Source organism: Gymnoscopelus microlampas, assembly GCF_963454915.1.
Source record: "Gymnoscopelus microlampas genome assembly, chromosome: 6".
NCBI lineage: Eukaryota > Metazoa > Chordata > Actinopteri > Myctophiformes > Myctophidae > Gymnoscopelus > Gymnoscopelus microlampas.
Window position 1 is genome coordinate 21892898 of NC_139943.1, and position 18947 is coordinate 21911844.

General features: G+C 43.1%; 2 protein-coding genes across 6 annotated transcripts in view; one reads left to right on the forward strand and one right to left on the reverse strand.

Moving 5' to 3' along the window:
- The window catches only part of LOC311047175 (suppressor of tumorigenicity 7 protein homolog), a 55444-nt gene that overhangs the window by 18298 nt on the left and 18199 nt on the right, over positions 1-18947 (reverse strand). For all 5 annotated transcript variants that reach the window (XM_084059813.1, XM_084059812.1, XM_084059811.1 and 2 more), the window contains 2 exons: positions 4084-4166; positions 1593-1752 (listed from right to left, as the gene is read on the reverse strand). In XM_084059813.1, the coding sequence (XP_083915939.1) occupies positions 1593-1752; positions 4084-4166 (243 nt within the window). The remainder of the gene's footprint in view (positions 1-1592; positions 1753-4083; positions 4167-18947) is intronic.
- LOC311047103 (mitochondrial ubiquitin ligase activator of NFKB 1-like) lies at positions 14321-15410 on the forward strand (the record flags this gene model as incomplete). Its single annotated transcript, XM_084059694.1, has 1 exon — positions 14321-15410. Exon 1 carries the CDS (start codon positions 14349-14351, stop codon positions 15408-15410), a length of 1062 nt encoding a protein of 353 aa, XP_083915820.1. The 5' UTR covers positions 14321-14348.

Below are 18947 nucleotides of genomic sequence, written 5' to 3' on the forward strand. Positions count from 1 at the left end.
CCCTCCCTCAGCCTTTCTCTGCTGCTTTCCCTTTGTTCACTGAACTCATTTCTGCTCTCCCTTCTCTCTCTCTCCGTCATTCCAGTCCTTCTTCAGAAGGTCTACATAAGGACCGATCCAGGAATAGGTGGGTTATTGTAGGAATGACCACATGGGGAACTATGAGCCCAGCAGAATCACAAAGCAGACATGCGTTTTTTTGGGGTACACTAAATATAAATAATGCATTAAACACTTAATTTTTTACTTTCCAAATATTGAACAAATTGCAGACCTATAAGCTCACAGCATGTCGCTCGACCTGTTGTGAGCTTGTAGATCTGCTATTTGAACTATTTTCCAAATGTTTTGGGATCAGCAACACGTGGCTCTGGATGGAATCGAACCGGAGACAGTGCAACCATGTGTACACAACCATTCACCCACCGGGAATAACAGCTCTCTCTATCCCTCTATTTCCACTGAATTCAGGTATAGGGTCGGGATTTCCCTGCTCCTTGACATTTCAGTAAAGTACCAATCCAATTGCGCAATACATTATTGTCACATGGTGGCAGCAGGCTGTGTGGTCAATCATTGGAATAAGCTACACACACTACAGTCTCTTCCAGGGGCAAGCAGCGTGGCGACTGATAATGTTACTTTACACACTTCTGTCTCAACTTGTGTCCTCCACATCATTTCTTTTTTAGATTTGAACATCAATAAGCATGCATAAGCCACACGACAGGATCATCAAGTAGGCATCAGGGTTTCTTGATGTTTACATGATGCACGGTTTCAGCAGGTTAGCATCCTGATCAGGGGATAAAGTGCATTTGGGTAAGTAGAATAATTTGATACTGCAGGAGATCCTTGCCTGCAGCAAGTTTGTTTTTGCAGCAGGCATTTTTAAGCGCCGTCATGATACCATCAAGTTGTATTCACTGCACAGAATTAGTAGGATTATTGGGGATGTTTCAAGCTACAGTAAGTCCAATATTCATTTGTCACTTCATTTGTCACAGGGTGGTATTGGTATTGGTTGCGAGCTTGGCAGACTGAGACTATTTTGTTTGACATACAGTACTGATGGTTTTGATTTTGGACTGACAAAAGGTCCTGCCCAGGCTGCAATACAAAAACTTTAATGCTTTATATTAAGCTTTTATTTGAAATAAGGCAAGTATTGTGTGATCAATATTGTATGAAATTGTATTACCTGTGCTATGCCATGCCTATATCCTGCTTGTTCCCAGGTATTTGTGTCTCAATCTCAATGTCTGCTACTTATATATGTTTTAAATAGTAGGTAGCTGATATATTGCACTTTTACCTTAGCGCTAGGTATACTCTTGGTTGCTTGTTTTAGCAGAAAATGCACTTAAGACTTCTGGTGATTTTGTTCCCTACCTATGTTGAATGCACGTATTGTAAGTCGCTTTGGATAAAAGCGTCTGCCAAATGACTGTAATGTAATGAATGTAATGTATATAATGCCTTTTGCACAGTCATTCTATACAAAGGCCACACATCACCTAGCGACAGCATTGCAGACTTTCCTACAATCGAATTCATCAAAAACAATGTTTTTATTGATCAGCAGCTCTTACCAGAGACACTCTGCCGGTTGGAGTCGGCCTCTCCGTTACTGGTGTTGGAGTTGGTTGGGGAACTGTTGTCCACACCACCCAGCAGGGGGCGCAGGTGACTCACAGACACCTGCTCTATGAAGGAGGTGCCATACTTCCTGAAGTACCACCACTCAAAAATCTAGGAGGAGAGAATAGATGGGGTGGGGGAGAGAGAGAGAGAGAGAGTGCAGGGTTAGAGAGGGATTTAAGAAGGATATGGAAGAGATTGAGTCATAGTGAGGGATAGAGGGGAAGAGGTGAGAAATAAGAACAGAGAGAGAGCAAGAGGGAAAGCGGGAGAAATAACACATTTGAAACATGTTGAAACTAAAATATCTCCCATTTTCCAAATGGGAGAGGGAACAGTGGCTGAATGCACATCTGCACGTGTGCAGGCGCTGCAGGAGTTTAATTTAATCTTTTACTAGTCGTGTGCTGGATTTTGACAAAGTGCAGGAAAAATATGCAGCGTTAAGTTTGTATATCACACGTCTACTACGGCTGTGATGCTAAATCACGCAATGCAATGCGTTGTGAGCTCGTTGTGGATAAAACGCTGACTGTGTGCAAGCACTATACCACATGTATGGATTATGGTATCGGCAATACTTCCAATATGATTAATTAATTCATAAAGACATCATGAGCGCAAGGAGGAGAGAATCGTGTAGGGTCTGAGTTTGAAGTTGGTCGGTCGGACGGTTCTCCAGATACATGAACTACAGACAGACATAGATTTTGCGCTTTTATAGTAGGATAGGCCATAAATAATTTGGGCGGCAGTGGCTCAGGTCAGGACTTGTCAAGAGCTAGAGCGGCTGCTTGGGAATTACTCACTTGCATCGTACATTACCCCCTTTTATATCTGTAGATTACCCCTTTGGTGATTTCCATGGTCACTGAGTAACTTTGGACAAGACTACCAGGTAAATGGCTAAAATGTACGTGCAACAGAAAAACACTTGCCAAGTGCAATAACTCAGTGAAGTGGGAAACTAGCCTGACACACACACACACACACACACACACACACATACAGGCTAGGCTGAGTGGGAGCGGACAGTTTCAAGAGAGCTTATGTCTTATGTTTTTGTTCTGTTTTGTTTTGTCAAGTTTGTTTTGTCCTGTTTATGTACAGTATGCATGGATGTATTTGTTGTATTGTTTTGTCTATCGTATTCTCTGTATTTTTTTGTCATGGGGACCCTCTCTAAAATGAGATGATACATCTCAAGGGGTTATCCTTCTAATAAAGACACTATATATAGATACACACACACACACAGTCCCCTCCCCAATTATAAGGAGTGCTGTTTCATGAGGTGAGCAGGCTACCATTTGACAAAGCTCTTATCTTGTCTTCTTCTCCTTGAGACGGCAGGCAATATCTGATCACTGATAGGCATTATCTAACCACCCTCACTGGGAAAAGTACTACAGTACAACTAAATGAGAGCGAGAGAGAGAAACACATGCACGCACAGTGCACCCCTGAAGAGAAATTACCAATGCTGGCATCTACAAGCACTAATTGGCTTGAAGATATGCAATTTATTCGTAGAGCATGTTTGAAGCTGATGTCCGTTTCCAAGCAGCTTACCCGCGGGGGAAGAGGAGGGTTCAGTGAAAATGGTAGCTATTTTAAAATACCGACCGCTGTCGCTTGAAAGGGAGATTAGGTATTTTGTTGTCACTGAATGCTATGGTAATAGGTTGTTTTGTGCAAATATATCAGATCATTTGAATAGTTATCTACACCAATAGGCAAATTCAAGCATTTTCCCCCGGCTCTTCAAAGTTCAAACCGGACCTTAAAAATAACACATTCAAATTCAAACAGGCAGTGATTCCAGGCACACTGCTCTATGAACCATTTATGACATAAGTAATGACTTGTGCAAATTATGTTCCATTACAAGGTTTAAAGATATATAAATAACATTCAGTACAGCATTTCAATATTACACATTAGCAATAGTATTCATTCAAGCTCACATGAGCTTGTAGATCGTCCATTTTCAAATAGCCGATGTATATAGGGTTAAAGCGGTTAAAAACAACTTTTGGTAACCAATTTTGCTGGGGACCCCCTGAAACATTCCCAATGACTCCTGGGGGTCCCTGGACCCCACATTGACAGCCACTGCTGTAGCACATTGTAATCTTCCCTTGTAACCACCTGCAGCCACGCTCTTATACTGTACATTCATCCATTAACCTCTTTAGAAGAATGCTATTCGATTCTGTTGAAAGCTGAAAAATCTACTGTCATCGTTACTTCTATCATGTTTCATAGGACAGCCTGTATTGGATTGGTTCTTCACTGGTCACTGCACATACTGGGACCAAGATGTATCAATGACCATGACGTCAGAAGAGCTCAACATCAATATCTCCAATAGATTATTTTTGAATGAACAATGGAATATCAATCCTGGGTTGTGTCCAGTGTCCATTGTGGGTGACTCACCAGTATGAGGCCTGATATGAGAGAGGACGTCCCGGTCAGAGCCACGTAGAACTTGGGGGTCAGTGTGTTGAGAAACATGCTTACTGTGGAGACAAGACAGGGAGAAGTGACAGTTAGCGCTGTCTCTCAAATACCTCCAATCCTATCTTTTACAGGATAAGGTTGCCGTAGGTTGGACAGGAAGTCCTCACCACAGTTGATTTGCTGAAACCTCCTGAAAACAAGTCCACGGTACCTAATTGAAGACATTAATTGCTCAACACGATCTGAACATTTTGGATGGAGATGATGTAGCGTGTCTTAAATCACTGAGTCTCAGCTGGCTGGCTTTCTTAAAGATCCACACAGATGGTGGCTAATACAGGATCAGTCTACTTCCCTGACAGACTGTGTCAGGTAATACGTTTGTGTTTTTGTTGTACAGTCAGTCAACAAATTATAAATTTGCCTTTAAGAATTACCCGGCTAATAGGAACCAATGCCAGGCCAATACAAGATATATAGTGTTCACAACCAGGATATTGGAGACCTGAATACATAGAATCCGACTCTACTTTTCCCTTTTGTACCTGCCCATTTTTAATCGTGAATTTGACACTGTGTGTATTTCAAACTATCACATGCCACCTTGCCACGATAACAAAATTATCTATGAAAAACGAATGGTGCTGCCAACATGTCGAAGGACAGAGGATAGAGAGCCAGCCAGAGACAAACACATCACTCATGACTCCCTGCTCAACAGAAAAATACACACTTGCATAGGCTACACATACCTGCATGCAAGCATTCACATGCATAAATCACCCCCCCCCCCCACACCCACACACACACACACACACACACACACACACACACACACAGTTGCAGCTGGGCAGCTATTCATGTCAGTGGAGTGGGAACTCTCCTCAGAGAGAGAGGGGGAGAGAGAGAGAGAAAGAGGGGCTTTTATATGGAGAAGGCATGGCTTAGTGGAGTGGTGAAATAGAGCTAACAGCTGCTGCCAGTCTCTGCCACTGAGAGGCCACTACAGTGTGACAGCCAATGAAGAGACAAGAGCATGGTTCAACCGCCACCGTCAAGCCATTATCACTAGACAAATATGTTGATATTATCATGTATATCAACTCTAGCTCATTTGTAGTTAATAGGTAAATAAATAACACTTTTACCAATGGGTATTAAGGTAGAGCACTGCCCCCCCAAAAAAACTAAACAAAACAAAAAACACAACCACCACCCACCCAGGCAGTCACTGTCCACCACTGACAATGTGTCTTTGAGCAAGGCAATGAATCCCTACCACCGCAGCCTGGCTGACCTTTGTGTGACTCGGTGGTTAACAGGAAAATCAAGTCCTAATTATGAAGCACATTCCTAATTACTGTGTGTGTGTGTGTGTGTGTGTGTGTGTGTGTGTGTGTGTGTGTGTGTGTGTGTGTGTGTGTGTGTGTGTGTGTGTGTGTGTGTGTGTGTGTGTGTGTGTGTGTGTGTGTGTATGTGTCCGTCCGTGTGCACACAGACATACAATGTGTGCTAATGAAGCTGAGAGCAGGTAGACAGAACACAGGGAGTTACAAGCAAGGTGAAATGTGTGCATAATCTTTTCTTTAAGCACCTCCGTGCATTATGTCTTTAATTCCCTCTCATATGGTCGCATATCGAGGCTGCACGAAGCGTGCTTTCATATCCAAACAGTGCTGGAGTCCTACGGGTGTCTTAGCGGGAAAGTAATAGTCATAATGAGCCGTTCGGCATTGAACCTGGGACCTCTCAGGTACATGATGATGTCTCTCCCCACTACGCCTCCCCTGCTGAATCAGGCAGCATTAGTGTTCTGTGCGTTATTCATGGAGAAACCGTTAATGCCTGACCACAGTGATTATTAACTCCTTAAATCTTGTACCGCTGGTTCTCACTGTTTAATCACAGTCTAATTTAGACCAGATGAATACAGTAAAATACCAGGCAGGTACAACGGTAATATAGCAGCAGTCTCTGGGCACCCAGGGGCACAGTTGAGAGCCACTGCTCTATCCATCCAAGCTAGACAGGACCACTCTCTCTGATGCTGCATCCACACTTTAACGCAATTAACATTGAGGATTGTACCCGTGTGCCTGGCCTCCTTCACAATGCAACACTGACACACACACACACACACACACACACACACACACACACACACACACACACACACACACACACACACACACACACACACACACACACACACACACACACACACACACACACACACACACACACACACACACACACACACACACACACACACACACACACACACACACACACTAGAGTAAGGCTGTTGATGTAGTCTAGTGGCCATAACATGCCACCGGTTCACATTTTGACATGTTTAGGAATTAAGTCCTCCGTGTTAAAATACCATTACTTTTGCTTTCTTGGCAATGAGCTTGAGGCCGATATTCCTGCACTCCATTAGTAGCCCTCTTCCTTTCTGTGCTGTGTCCAAGACTAGGGCAATGTCATCTGCATAGTAGAGTAGTCGGTAATCATGATGTGATGTACTTAGTCTTAGTCTTCTTCCTCGGGACCAGTGTGAACCCCAGTGTCTGCTCCCTGCCACTGATTGCGAGGCTCAGGGCAGGGTCCATCTCTAGAGGAAGAGGACCTGCATCGCCAGACGTGTATGCTTGGTCATGGAAGACAGGAGACAGGAGCTTCCTCCTCAGTTGCTGGAGGATTTCCTAGGATGTCCTTTAAGTGCAGGTAGTGGTACCACGTTTCGACTCGTACCTCTGCACATTCTCCCCAGATCTTAGAAGCGTTTCTGCCAGAGATATCACTGATGAGCTTCCAGCTCTTGCCATGCTTCTGGTTAACATGCACCTCTTCAATCTTCCCGATCGTTCGGGTCAGCTCTAGTCAAAGTCCCTGTGTGCGCCTGTCAACTGCTCCCGCCACACACACAATAATGATCAAAGTGATAAAACACACACAAACACATATGCACACTCACAACCAGTCTCCTACAGCAAGCTCACCATCTTCATTATTAGATTACCGTAAATGTCACATTTTAAGTCCCATTTACATTGTGTCCAACAACATGTACATTTTACTTAACACACAGAGCTTCACAATTACTATACTCTTTTGGCTATATGCTATGGAGTGGAGAGAGAGAGAGAGAGAGAGAGAGAGAGAGAGAGAGAGAGAGAGAGAGAGAGAGAGAGAGAGAGAGAGAGAGAGAGAGAGAGAGAGAGAGAGAGAGAGAGAGAGAGAGAGAGAGAGAGAGAGGCCAGGTGGGTGTATTCTCACCCTTTTATTAAAAGTGCAGGAAGCAGTCTACAGTAGGTTAGAATTGAACACCCTATATAAGCAGTGGTGTTGGATCTCAAAGGTGAGCTGCTTCAAACGTGTTTGTGTGTATTTGTGTTGACTCGCTATGAGTCGATCAGGACTTCAGCGTGTAGATGTGTGCCATTGATGGGCCTTAATGTGTGACATTTGGATGTCAGTGTGCAGCTCATGTTCATAAATATTCACCTTTGGCTACAGTACATCCTCTGCATCCTGAGTCTGCCTTCCGACCACTTTCATATAAACATAGAAGAAAAAGAGTACACTGCGCGCACAAGCGCACACACACAGCTACAGTAGATGACACACACACACACACACACACACACACACACACACACACACACACACACACACACACACACACACACACACACACAGCTACAGTAGATGCCTGCCAGTCTGGCTCAGCGGCCATGTCTGAGATATTTGTGTGGGCCTGATGAGCTGAGCTGTGATTGATGGTACACAGCCACACCCCATTTGGCTTTAACTACCTGCTCTGACCTTTAGTCACACAGGAAGTATGCAGCGCTGGCCAATGTGTGTGTGTGTGTGTGTGTGTGTGTGTGTGTGTGTGTGTGTGTGTGTGTGTGTGTGTGTGTGTGTGTGTGTGTGTGTGTGTGTGTTCGTTCAAGCGTTGTGATTGGGTTGGCAATGACTCAGGAGGTATAACAGTTGTCTGGGAATTGTAAGGTTCCCGATTCGCTGTTCCTGGCATCATGTCAAAGTCAAGTCAAAGTGTCCTTGACAAGACAGACATGAATTGCTTCCGATGAGCAGGTTCACCTTGCATGACTGCCTGTGCTGTGGGTGAATGGGTGAATAATAATGCAAATTAAGTGCTGTATAAATGTAATCCATTTAACTATGCGTCTCCAACACTTACACAGGATGTGAATTAGAGGTGCAACAGTTAATCAATTAATCAACTGCTAAATAATAAACAACTAATCAATTCAATAAATTATAAAATAAATGATGAAATAAATGATCAAAATTGCAGATCTACAATGTGATGCGTTGTGAGCTTGTAGATCATACATGATGGAAACAACTGTCTGCTATAGTCCCATTGTTGTACATTTTTCTGACGTTTAGTCTGACCAATTCAGTCTCGGTGGTACCCCTAGACTGGACTGGATTGAAAATGCGCTTCAAGATTAGTCGATTAATTCGAAAAAGTAATCCCTAATGCCCTAATGTCAATCTGAGTGTGTTTTTGAGTGTGCGTTTAATGGGTATGCAAATGGAGTTGATGGAGTTATAAGGGTCATATTGATCCATCGTTGCCCCTGTCCGACCCACACCATACAGTAACTTTAATATCAGCCTCTGGACAGACAGAGAAGGAGAGAGAGAACTGAAAGAGAGAGTGTGAAAGAGAGAGACCCACCACCAGTGTATGCATTACTATGCTTGGAAGGATTAGGTTGTCCACTGACCGTGAACATAATAAGAAGATCATTTAAATACTGGATCCATCTGTATTCGGGTCCCTGAGATGTTCCAACATCACAGACATTGCAACTCAACACCTTGAGACTCGCTGCCAGTAAACAACCTCAGACCTACTAACTGACATCAGTCAGTAAGTTAACACCAATACATGTATTGGTACATGTATGTACTCACAGACAAATGCACCTGTACACACAGTGCACTACTGTTGCATTGACTGGCTAACTTCACAGTCTCACTCACTGTAACGCACGTCCGTCTCTCTCTCTCTCTCTCCGTCTCTCTCTCTCTCTCTCTCTCTCTCTCTCTCTCTCTCTCTCTCTCTCTCTCTCTCTCTCTCTCTCTCTCTCTCTCTCTCTCTCTCTCTCTCTCTCTCTCTCTCTCTCTCTCTCTCTCTCTCTCTCTCTCTCTCTCTCTCTCTCTCTCTCTCTCTCTCTCTCTCTCTCTCTCTCTCTCTCTCTCTCTCTCTCTCTCTAACAGGAAGTGACATATAGCATTGCGCTGATTAACGTCATGGAGCTGCTACTGTCAATTTCAAACGTAAAAGTAAAAACAAATTGCAACTAAAATGTCTTCCCGTAAATGTGTCTGTATATTTTCTTTTTATTAAGTATTCTTTTCATCGTTCTCCTTTGAAAGTCGATACTCCCAATGAGGAGGGTTGATTCATGTATTTTGAACCCTTGATGCTGAGTGCCAAGCAGGGAGGCATTGGTTCCAATTTTTATAGTCTTTGGTATGACCCGGCCAGGGATTGAACCCCGACCTCCCAGATCTCGGGGCGGACACAACTCAAAGAGTGTACAAATCGAACCACATGGACTCGTTCCATCCATCCATCCCTCTTATCCAAATTGAGGTTGAAGAGGTAGCAGTTCCAGCAGGGGGCCTCAGACTTCCCCTTTCCCTGCCGGTTCTGAGTGTGACTGGGGGTCCAGGGCAGACAGTCCCAAGCCAGCATGCAGATGGAATCCCTTCACCTGGTCCTTGGTCTGCCCTGTGGCCTCCTCCAGCTGGACGTGCCTGGAAAACCTCCCTGGGGAGGCAACTAGGAGGTATCTAACTAGATACCCAAACCAAACTTAACTCAACTGGCTTCTTTTTATGCAAAGGAGCAGTGCTTCTACTAAGATTCACTTTCAGAGTTAAAGAACACTCAGGATTTCACAGAGTACTGTAGGGCTGCAACTATCGATTATTTTCTTAGCGATCATTCTATTGGTTACTTTTTCAATTAATCTTGAAGTGAGATTATTTCTATTTGTTCTATTTTTTACATATCAATCAACATGAACAAATTTGAATAGATTTAATTTATCAAGCATTTAAGCCCTATTATGCTTCATCATACAACAGTGTAAATAGCAGATATACAAGCTCACAATGTGTCGCATTGTGACACGTTGTGAGATTGCAGATGAGCTATTTTTTTTAAATGTTTGACACCTATGACAAGGGGGAAAAAATTGATTTTATTATTTATGTTTTCTAATTGATTAAATCGATGAGTTTGTTCGATTAACTGTTGCACCCCTAGTGTACTGTACTTTGTATGTAGTCTGGAATTGGAACACAGCAATCTTCTTATGGCAACGGCAGTGTGTGCTCAGAGGCAGGTCTCTACAACTCTATGGACACCATAAACGGTGTGTAAACACAGCAATCAGATGGCTGTTAACATCTCCTGCATACAACCTGATGTGTGTACATGCTCTCACACACACAACACCACACACTTAAAAAACAGACACCAAGCAACCAGTGCAGTCACCTTTATATGCGTAAGCACACACGCACACACAAATAAATAACAATCAATCATACATAACACATGGCCTACACACAAACACAAATTACCAAACGCACAATATAAACAATACACACACCCAGAGGCACAAATGATGACCATATATACTCAACTCAACCAGTATGCTCTGCAAACACACAATGCATTTTTCCCCCACACTAACACACATTCACATTTCACTTTCACACATAATACACACAATCACAAACGTGCACCATGTACAAACACACTGTGCCAGGAGGCCGTCGCCCACGCGCTGAGCAAACCGTACAGTCCATGAATATCAAGCCAGTGTACAAGCCACCTGCTGTACACAATGCAAAGACCATTAGCACAGAAGAAGAAAGGACTGCACACAGCTATCTACATACAGCACCTAATCCTAATCAAACCACACACACGCTGACAATCATTTTAGGACGACTATATTAAATAGCTCTTTTATTTGGCATTCATTTGTAACCCAAACCCTAAAGCCTGAGACTGTTTAGCGCAAAATCACTTTACCTGAGACCATTATCAAGACTCTTTTATAACCCCTACATGCCTATAATCCTAACCTGAATCTTTTCCTAAGTAAACCTAACTCTAGAAATATGTTTTAATCTACACGTCGTACATAAAGAAAAATTCTCGTGAGGATCAGGACAATTACCGTCCTCACAATGTCTATTTCTCAAATTCTATAATACTTGTTGGGACATTGTATAGCAACACACACACACACACACACACACACACACACACACACACACAGTGTCGTACTCACCCTCCATTCCTCTCTCTACACAACCAGATTGACTGTGAGACCACAAACCCAAGCCGGTGCCTTGTGTTTGCGTGTGTTAATACTTGACGCCCGACTCAAATGTTGTATTATGTTTGTAGAGAGCATGTGGGATGTTTTTATATTTGTTTGGTGTCAAGAGGCCCACCACCTGCTATACTAACATGATGTGATGTAAGGTATGGTCTGTATGTTGTGACTGTTCCACCTTCTTAAACAGAGAGCTTTCACTAGTGTTGCAGGGGGGGCTTGGGTCTGGCTTCTAATTGGCTGCTTGTATGTGAATGACAGCAGGACAGGGCAATTGTAAAGCAGCGCTTTTCTCCTTTCTCTCTGGTAACACAGGGCAGTTAAGTGTCTGTGCGTGTGCGTGTGCGTGTGTGTGTGTGTGTGTGTGTGTGTGTGGTCGCCTGCCCCGACCAATCAATATCCTGGATTTTAATTAGGGGGTGGGGCACTCACCCTTCCTTAACCGCCTCCTGAAAGGTAACCATGGCAACCCACAGCTCAATGACCCTACCGTTAAGTGTGTGATGGAGGTTCCTCAACGCAGGTCTGGAGAAGCAGACCATAATGTACCATTATTCTCTCCATCACATTGATCAAGATTTTTACAAGCACATAAGAGGCTAATTATTTGGCCTTTGTTCCTCAACATTGTAGCAACAATAACAAACAGATAATTAAGAACAGCAACATCTCTATGTCCATATTAATCTGTTTTTTTTTTACCTTTTGTTCCTATCCAGTAAATGTTTGTTGAGCATGTTTTCTCCCTGCTTCATATTCAAACCAGTTCCAACAGAAGGCAACTGGGAGCTGCTGAGTACAACCACAGGCTAATGGAGCTCCACGCCAATCACTTTCCAACTGCTGGCTATTTAATAATGCCATTGAAGTAAGTAGCAATTACATGCCTTGCCAAAGGGCAGCTCATTAGCAGTTGTCCTTCATTTGCCCTCAACCACATTCTCCTAGTAGGTCCATGGATGTGAACTAATGACCTGCCGGTCAAAAGCACTCTTCCCTCTTAATCTTTAGGCTACTACCAACCTTCCACCCCCACGCTCCAGCTTAGAGAGCCAGAGGAGGCCTGGCAGAGTAAGCCCCAGTCAAATTAAATGGCTGACAAGGTTAGCTATATCTGTATCTGTTGGCGTTTTAACATGATGATGACGAATGAGGTCATTTTCACAATGAAGTTCTTCCTGCTGAACCAATCGCATTATCAGAGAACTGGGACTCCGTCAACATGAGCTCCCAGCTCTTTCACCTATACAACAATCCACCTCACATTTACATCTCAGGTATTTAGCTGATTTAGTCTCATCCACACCGACTGCAAAGTGCGACTGCGGCAGCAGCTTAAGCTTTGATTGTATTGCTCCTCAGGAGACAGTGGGGAGGATCCTGTTATCTAGGGGTAAGCAATATATTAAATTCATATCGATACTGCAGTATGAAGGAAGGCAGCGCAAATATTGCAAAAACAGCAATATGGCCATTTGTCCATCTTAAATTATATTCAGTTAAATCACTGAGCCAGGCAGTGACTGAACCGTGGAAGACAAGACTGCCTCAAGAGATAGAACACTGACAGGGAAATGACTATTAGCCAGTTGTGAAAGTGATACCACATTTTACTACTGTGGTTTCTGAGTTTGTTTACTCTGTTATTAGTCACTCTAGCAGGTAAGGAAGCATTAGCTGGAGGATAATGGCAGTTTTGGCAAATACTGAAACACTTACAATGGTTCATGAACTGTGGAATAGTCCCATCACTGCGACCATAACTTAGTGCCCTGAACGCCTGTGTAAATCAAGCAGGGAACTGAAATACTGAAGAGAAGTTGGTCAATGTTGGCATTTGCCAGCACCTGCGGCTTACCAGTCAGGGGGTGCGGCTTACCAGTCAGGGGGGAAAAAAATCCTTTCCTGTTGTGGACCAACTGTCAAAGTGTTTTCAAACCACATTAACGGATATGTAGACCAAAACCTATGCTGTCGAAAATTACATCCTAACAAAGTACTGCATCAGCTAGCAGAACTGTAAAGCGGTACAGTATTTAGTCTTATCGTGCAGCCATACTGTTAACTACATTCCGGCTCATTATGCAAGCTACACAAAAAAACCTCTCTCTTCATCATCAGCCTAGCAAAACATAATGATGGGGGCTCGGGACGTGTGCCAGGGACTGATATATTCATTCCACACCTCATCTGCACACAGCAGAGTGCCCAATTTATCTGAATGACTAATAAAGGCTCCTACTCAGCAACTCAAATTGTTGGTTTATAGGGTTAGCTTCTAAGTACTCTTACAACTAATCAATGGAAACGCCAACTGCATTGATGACAATACCATCCTGGCCATCATCAGTGGTCACTGGTCACATTGAACTCATGTTTGTTGATATGCTTTGCGGTTGGTAATATCGCCATACAGTAGGATTCGATGAAAGCAATACAAACCCAGCTTTAAGGCAGCAATACTGTCCCAGCAGCATTCAACAACACTGACTGATGCCAACAGCCTGTTCCCTACAACAACAGACTGTCTACACAAAGCTAGCTTTAACGATTAAGTGGTATGATCAACTGGTATGATTAACCGCAGTCCCTCTATATTTGGGCAAGACTGACATCGTCAACATGACGTCATATTGATGATGTCAGTCTTGCCCAAATATAGAGGGACTGCGTTTTTTTCCGAGATTATACATTTACAAAATGTGGAAGATATTCTAAAAATAATGTTTGCAATATTTAAAAGATATTTGGGGAAAAATCTGGCAACACTGCATGGAATGGGTGTTGTTTACCACAGTCAGTGTGTGAGCTGGTTAAAACTGATGATCACACATGATGGATTCTAGAGGGAAGATTTCACCAGCACAAGTGGTGGTTCTTGCCACCACCTCGGCCCTGACTGCAGCCTTTTATTCACTTTACAAGAGAAGGGCTACAATAGTCTCCAGATTAAAGGGAGCAAAAAAGATATCCATTGATCAGGATTTGAAAAGCATCCTGTCAGCAGCTCCTGGAAGATGTGTTCCATATGCTGTGATAGAAGGTGCTGTGAGATCTGTGAAGGACACTCTGAACAGTCAGTTTGTTGGCAATTGTGAAGGCGTCATTGAAAGGCTGACCTTGAAGGAAAAGAAGATGGTATGGAATCGCACCACTCATCTCTGGAATGACACAGAGATGATAATCCACCAGCGCACCAACACTGTTCCTTTCGTCCTCGCGTCCCACGATGAAGCCATTACAGCGACTGTGCGCATCATGCGGCCACTGGACGCCGCAGAGTTGGACCTGGAGACTACGTACGAGAACTTCCACCCTACTGTTCAGTCCATCACCAGTGTTATTGGCCACTTCATCATTGGTGAGCGGCCCAAGGGTATCCACGAGACTGAGGAGATGCTACGGCTCGGGGAGAGTATCACAGGAGTGGGAGAGCTGGTGCTGGACAACAGCCTGGTCAAGCTCCAACCGCCCAAGCAGGGCTTCCGGTACTTCCTCAGTCGGCTGGACTACGACTCTCTGCTGATGAAGGAAAAGAATGACCTCAAAATATTCCGCATTCTGACTGTAGCCTTTGGTATCGCCGCCTGCTCCACGTTCCTCTTCATTCTGTGGAAGCAGTATGTGCAGCACAGACAGCAGAGGAAAGAGAGGAGGATGCTGGAGGAGTTCAAGGAGCAACAGAGGAAGCGCACGCGTGAACTGAACGTAGAGGAAGCCAGTATTTCTCCCAGTGCCTGTACCGTCTGCCTGAGCCGGGAAAGGACCTCGGTCTTCCTTGAGTGTGGTCACGTGTGCAGCTGTACACCGTGCTACCAGGCCTTGCCAGAGCCAAAGACATGCCCCATCTGCAGAGCATCTATAGCCAGGGTGGTTCCACTTTATAACAGCTAAGCTAGAAATATACTGTAGACATCAGTTGAAGTTGTGTGGTAGGTGACGGTCAGTGGACGGTAAACTTAAAGAATTGTAATGTTGACTTTTTCCTGTTCAAGAATCCATGGAATATTTGAATCAATTATTTTCTCTAAATGTCGAGACCTTCTTGTAAATATACATACAGTATGTCCTTGTGCTAAATAATCAGCACAGTTACTGACATAAGATCAGTATTTTTCATGGGTTTGTTTTTTCCTGACAGTTCCACGCATTTGGTTTAAAGCTTATTAACTGGGGACTGTGGGATATTAAAAGAGAGCCACTTAAAGGTAGGGTAAGTGACATTTTTTGGTTAAAACAATACGTTTTTGGTTAAAAGGTTAAAGCACTATATTTTGATAGTACCGTACTCATTGCTATAGAGTGTTTGTTCAGTAACAGGAGTCTCCATGTCTCTCCAGCTCACTAATAAACAGAAAATACATTTTCAGGTAGGTGACAAAATCTCAGCCAATCAGGAGAAAGTACCCATTATCAGCTTCATTTTTATAGTGTTCCAGTTCCAATTTTGTCTGCTCATTTCTTAGTGTCATCATTTCCAAATTTACTTGTTTAATCTGTATCCTGACTGAGTTCTTTTTGGAAATGAAACTGAAACTGAACTGAAAATGCATTTTCTGTTTAATAAAGAGGTGGAGAGACATGGAGACTCCTGTTACTGATATATACACTCTATGAGTCCTATCAGAATATAGAGCTATTTAACACTTATTTTAACCAAAGAAAATCACTTACCCTACCTTTAACGTTGGGATGATATATTTGTTTAAAATATATATACAAAAAAAAGGGGATTTATTCTTTGGCTTACTGGCAGCCTGTACAGGAAGTTTGGCTGATCAGACAGACACACACACACACACACACACACACACACACACACACACACACACACACACACAACTAGACATGTCTCTTCTAGACATGTTTACTTTGCTACAACATTTACATCTGGGTTTTATTTCAGCGGTTTAGTGTTCTAGTGTTACAGGTTTCAAAATGACCCTGTGCTTGTGCGACCTCATGCTCATTTAGGTGGTACTCGATTTGCTCAGTAGCGCTACAGCATAGTGGCCACTGTTCATGTTTTATTATGTAATGTATCCATGTATGTTGATGGGGGGGGGGGGGGGGGGGTTCTAGTATGTCCTGTTCTGCACCGCAGTAATGCAGGCATGACGCCACAGAATGACTTCAGCTCCTGTGGTATAGGGGGCCAAGTAGCTGCAGTCATCTCAGTTCTATTAATGCTGGCATGGGCTGTGTAGTGCTTGGCATTATGGATAGCAAGCAGCAAAGCGCCTGCCAGCTGCTTCATTTGTTGAATAGCAGACAGGGAAGATGACAACAAGATATTTGCTGGAGTTTGTTTCTGAAATGGCTGAGGTCTCGTCTGCATGTAATATGTCTGGGCTGAACCTTGCAGTACAATAAAGCATTTGTGGCTCTCTAAGGGCTTGGGGGGTTATGGTTTAGTTCTCCGTCAAAGCAGACCAACAGAACAACTGAAGGCTAAAGTAGAGCATCATAGCCCTTTCTTTATATCTTGAGCACAAGGAAAAGACAGAATACATTCAATCTGCAGTTTTTTTCCTGTGATAAATATCCTACTGGCACTCAAACGCAATTTCTTTTAGAGGGAGAAGGCCACTCAAAAAGCAGTAGGTAATCAGATCATGGTCGTTATTCACTTTCCCTAGCTGCGCCAGACAAATTCTTTAGTGCTTGTGACGCTTTATTCAGTTGTAAAAATGTGGTTTTAGTGGAGCAGATGCAGCCTTGAGACTATGACTAGACATCACTCAATTAGTCTCTAGTGCAGAGTCAAACAAGTTCGTTTTTCAACTTTGAGTTGCCATCACATCCTTTTAAAGAATGCAATAAATGAAAAAGATAATGTTATCGTGATTAATGTTTTACATTATATTTTATATATACTATGCATGTGTTTATTCCTATATTTGTATACCGTCTGGTGATGTTATGAAGGAAGTTCTGTGAAATTATATCCAATTTTCCTATCCAGCTGAGAGTCCACATGCTTTAAGGTAAAGCTTATTAAAATATGACATCTGGTGGGTGAGAACAATCAACCGGTAGATCATCATCCATATGGACTGGGTGCGGCAAAGCTTCTAACGAAAAGAAAAGAAAGTCATTTTTGGAAGATTTGTCTTCAGCTCAAATAAGCTCTCCCTGATTCTCTCGCTGCCTTTTCTGGCCACCCATCTGAGCTCTTCATGAGACAAAAATAGCTGTAGTCAGCAGTTACCACAGAAACCCGAAGCCATCCCCCCTCAGTTTTTTTGTCCGCTCCCTTAACACACAACATGGTTTCCATGGCAACAGAGACACAGCGGGTTGCCGACTTGCCGTCCAAAGTAGTTGTTGGCTTTCGTCAAAGCGAACATGTTCAGTGAACACTTCACTAATATAAATGAATAAGCTGGACAGGTATCATCCAGAACATCTGGTATGATGCTTAAGCGACTGATCTTACTACGTCTGTTTAAAACATTACAATAAAAAGACCTGATGGAGTGGCGTAGACAAACTTACAACTCCCCTGGTTAGTGGTGACACCTCATATTCTCTACTGATGTTTTTGCGTGGCAACTTGCCTACTTAAGAATGACATAAAAAAGAGAGCATAACGATCATAATAAAGGCAACCGACAAGGAAGTAAAAAATGTACAGTATAATGCCTGAATCATACAACCCAGCTATAGCCTGCAGCAGTCTTCTGAAAGAATGGGCCTTCACTTGGCGTTTTCATTTCAACAAGCTCATCCCTTTTCCATAGGTGTGCTGCAGGCGATCCGATATTTCATCTCAGACAAAATAGTCGAGTCTACAGTGTGGTGTTCACTTCTCTCTCCAGATTTGCTTACTGAAGCAGGGGACAGATGCACGCAGAGGTTAACCAATCAATACCACACCATCTTGCACCAAAAAAAAGGAAAAAAAAGCTTTAGTCTCTGATGGACAATTTCTGTATAACGCATCCAATAAATACCACTGGGATTTTGGGATCCACAGATGCCACTGGTGAGACATCAGCTAGTGTCTCCAAAAACTCACTGCCACCTGCTGAGAAAGAAAAAAACCCATCAATAGCAGCAAGGGGGGGGGCGTAGTTAGGAGGGGGTTCAAACCAGTCTTGTATTCCTGTGACCTTTATAATACTGTATGTAGGGGTGTGCCGATATATCGTCCCGCGATATATCGCGATACGTTTTCGCGACGATATGTATCGTTTTGGGAAAAAAAATATCGTTTTTGAAAAAAAAAAAATTTTTTTTTTTTTTTTTTTTTCCTTACAATCATAATAATCAGGCATGCAAACGGCCCCGAAGTGAAAAGAGTGACAACATGTTTTTTTTTCGGGTCAGGTGTCATACTATTTGGATTCAAAACGGCTATTGTAGCTGAAAAGCTACAAGTTTGCATGTCTGAATAATGCAAAAAGAGAATTATTTGTTTGCATTTTC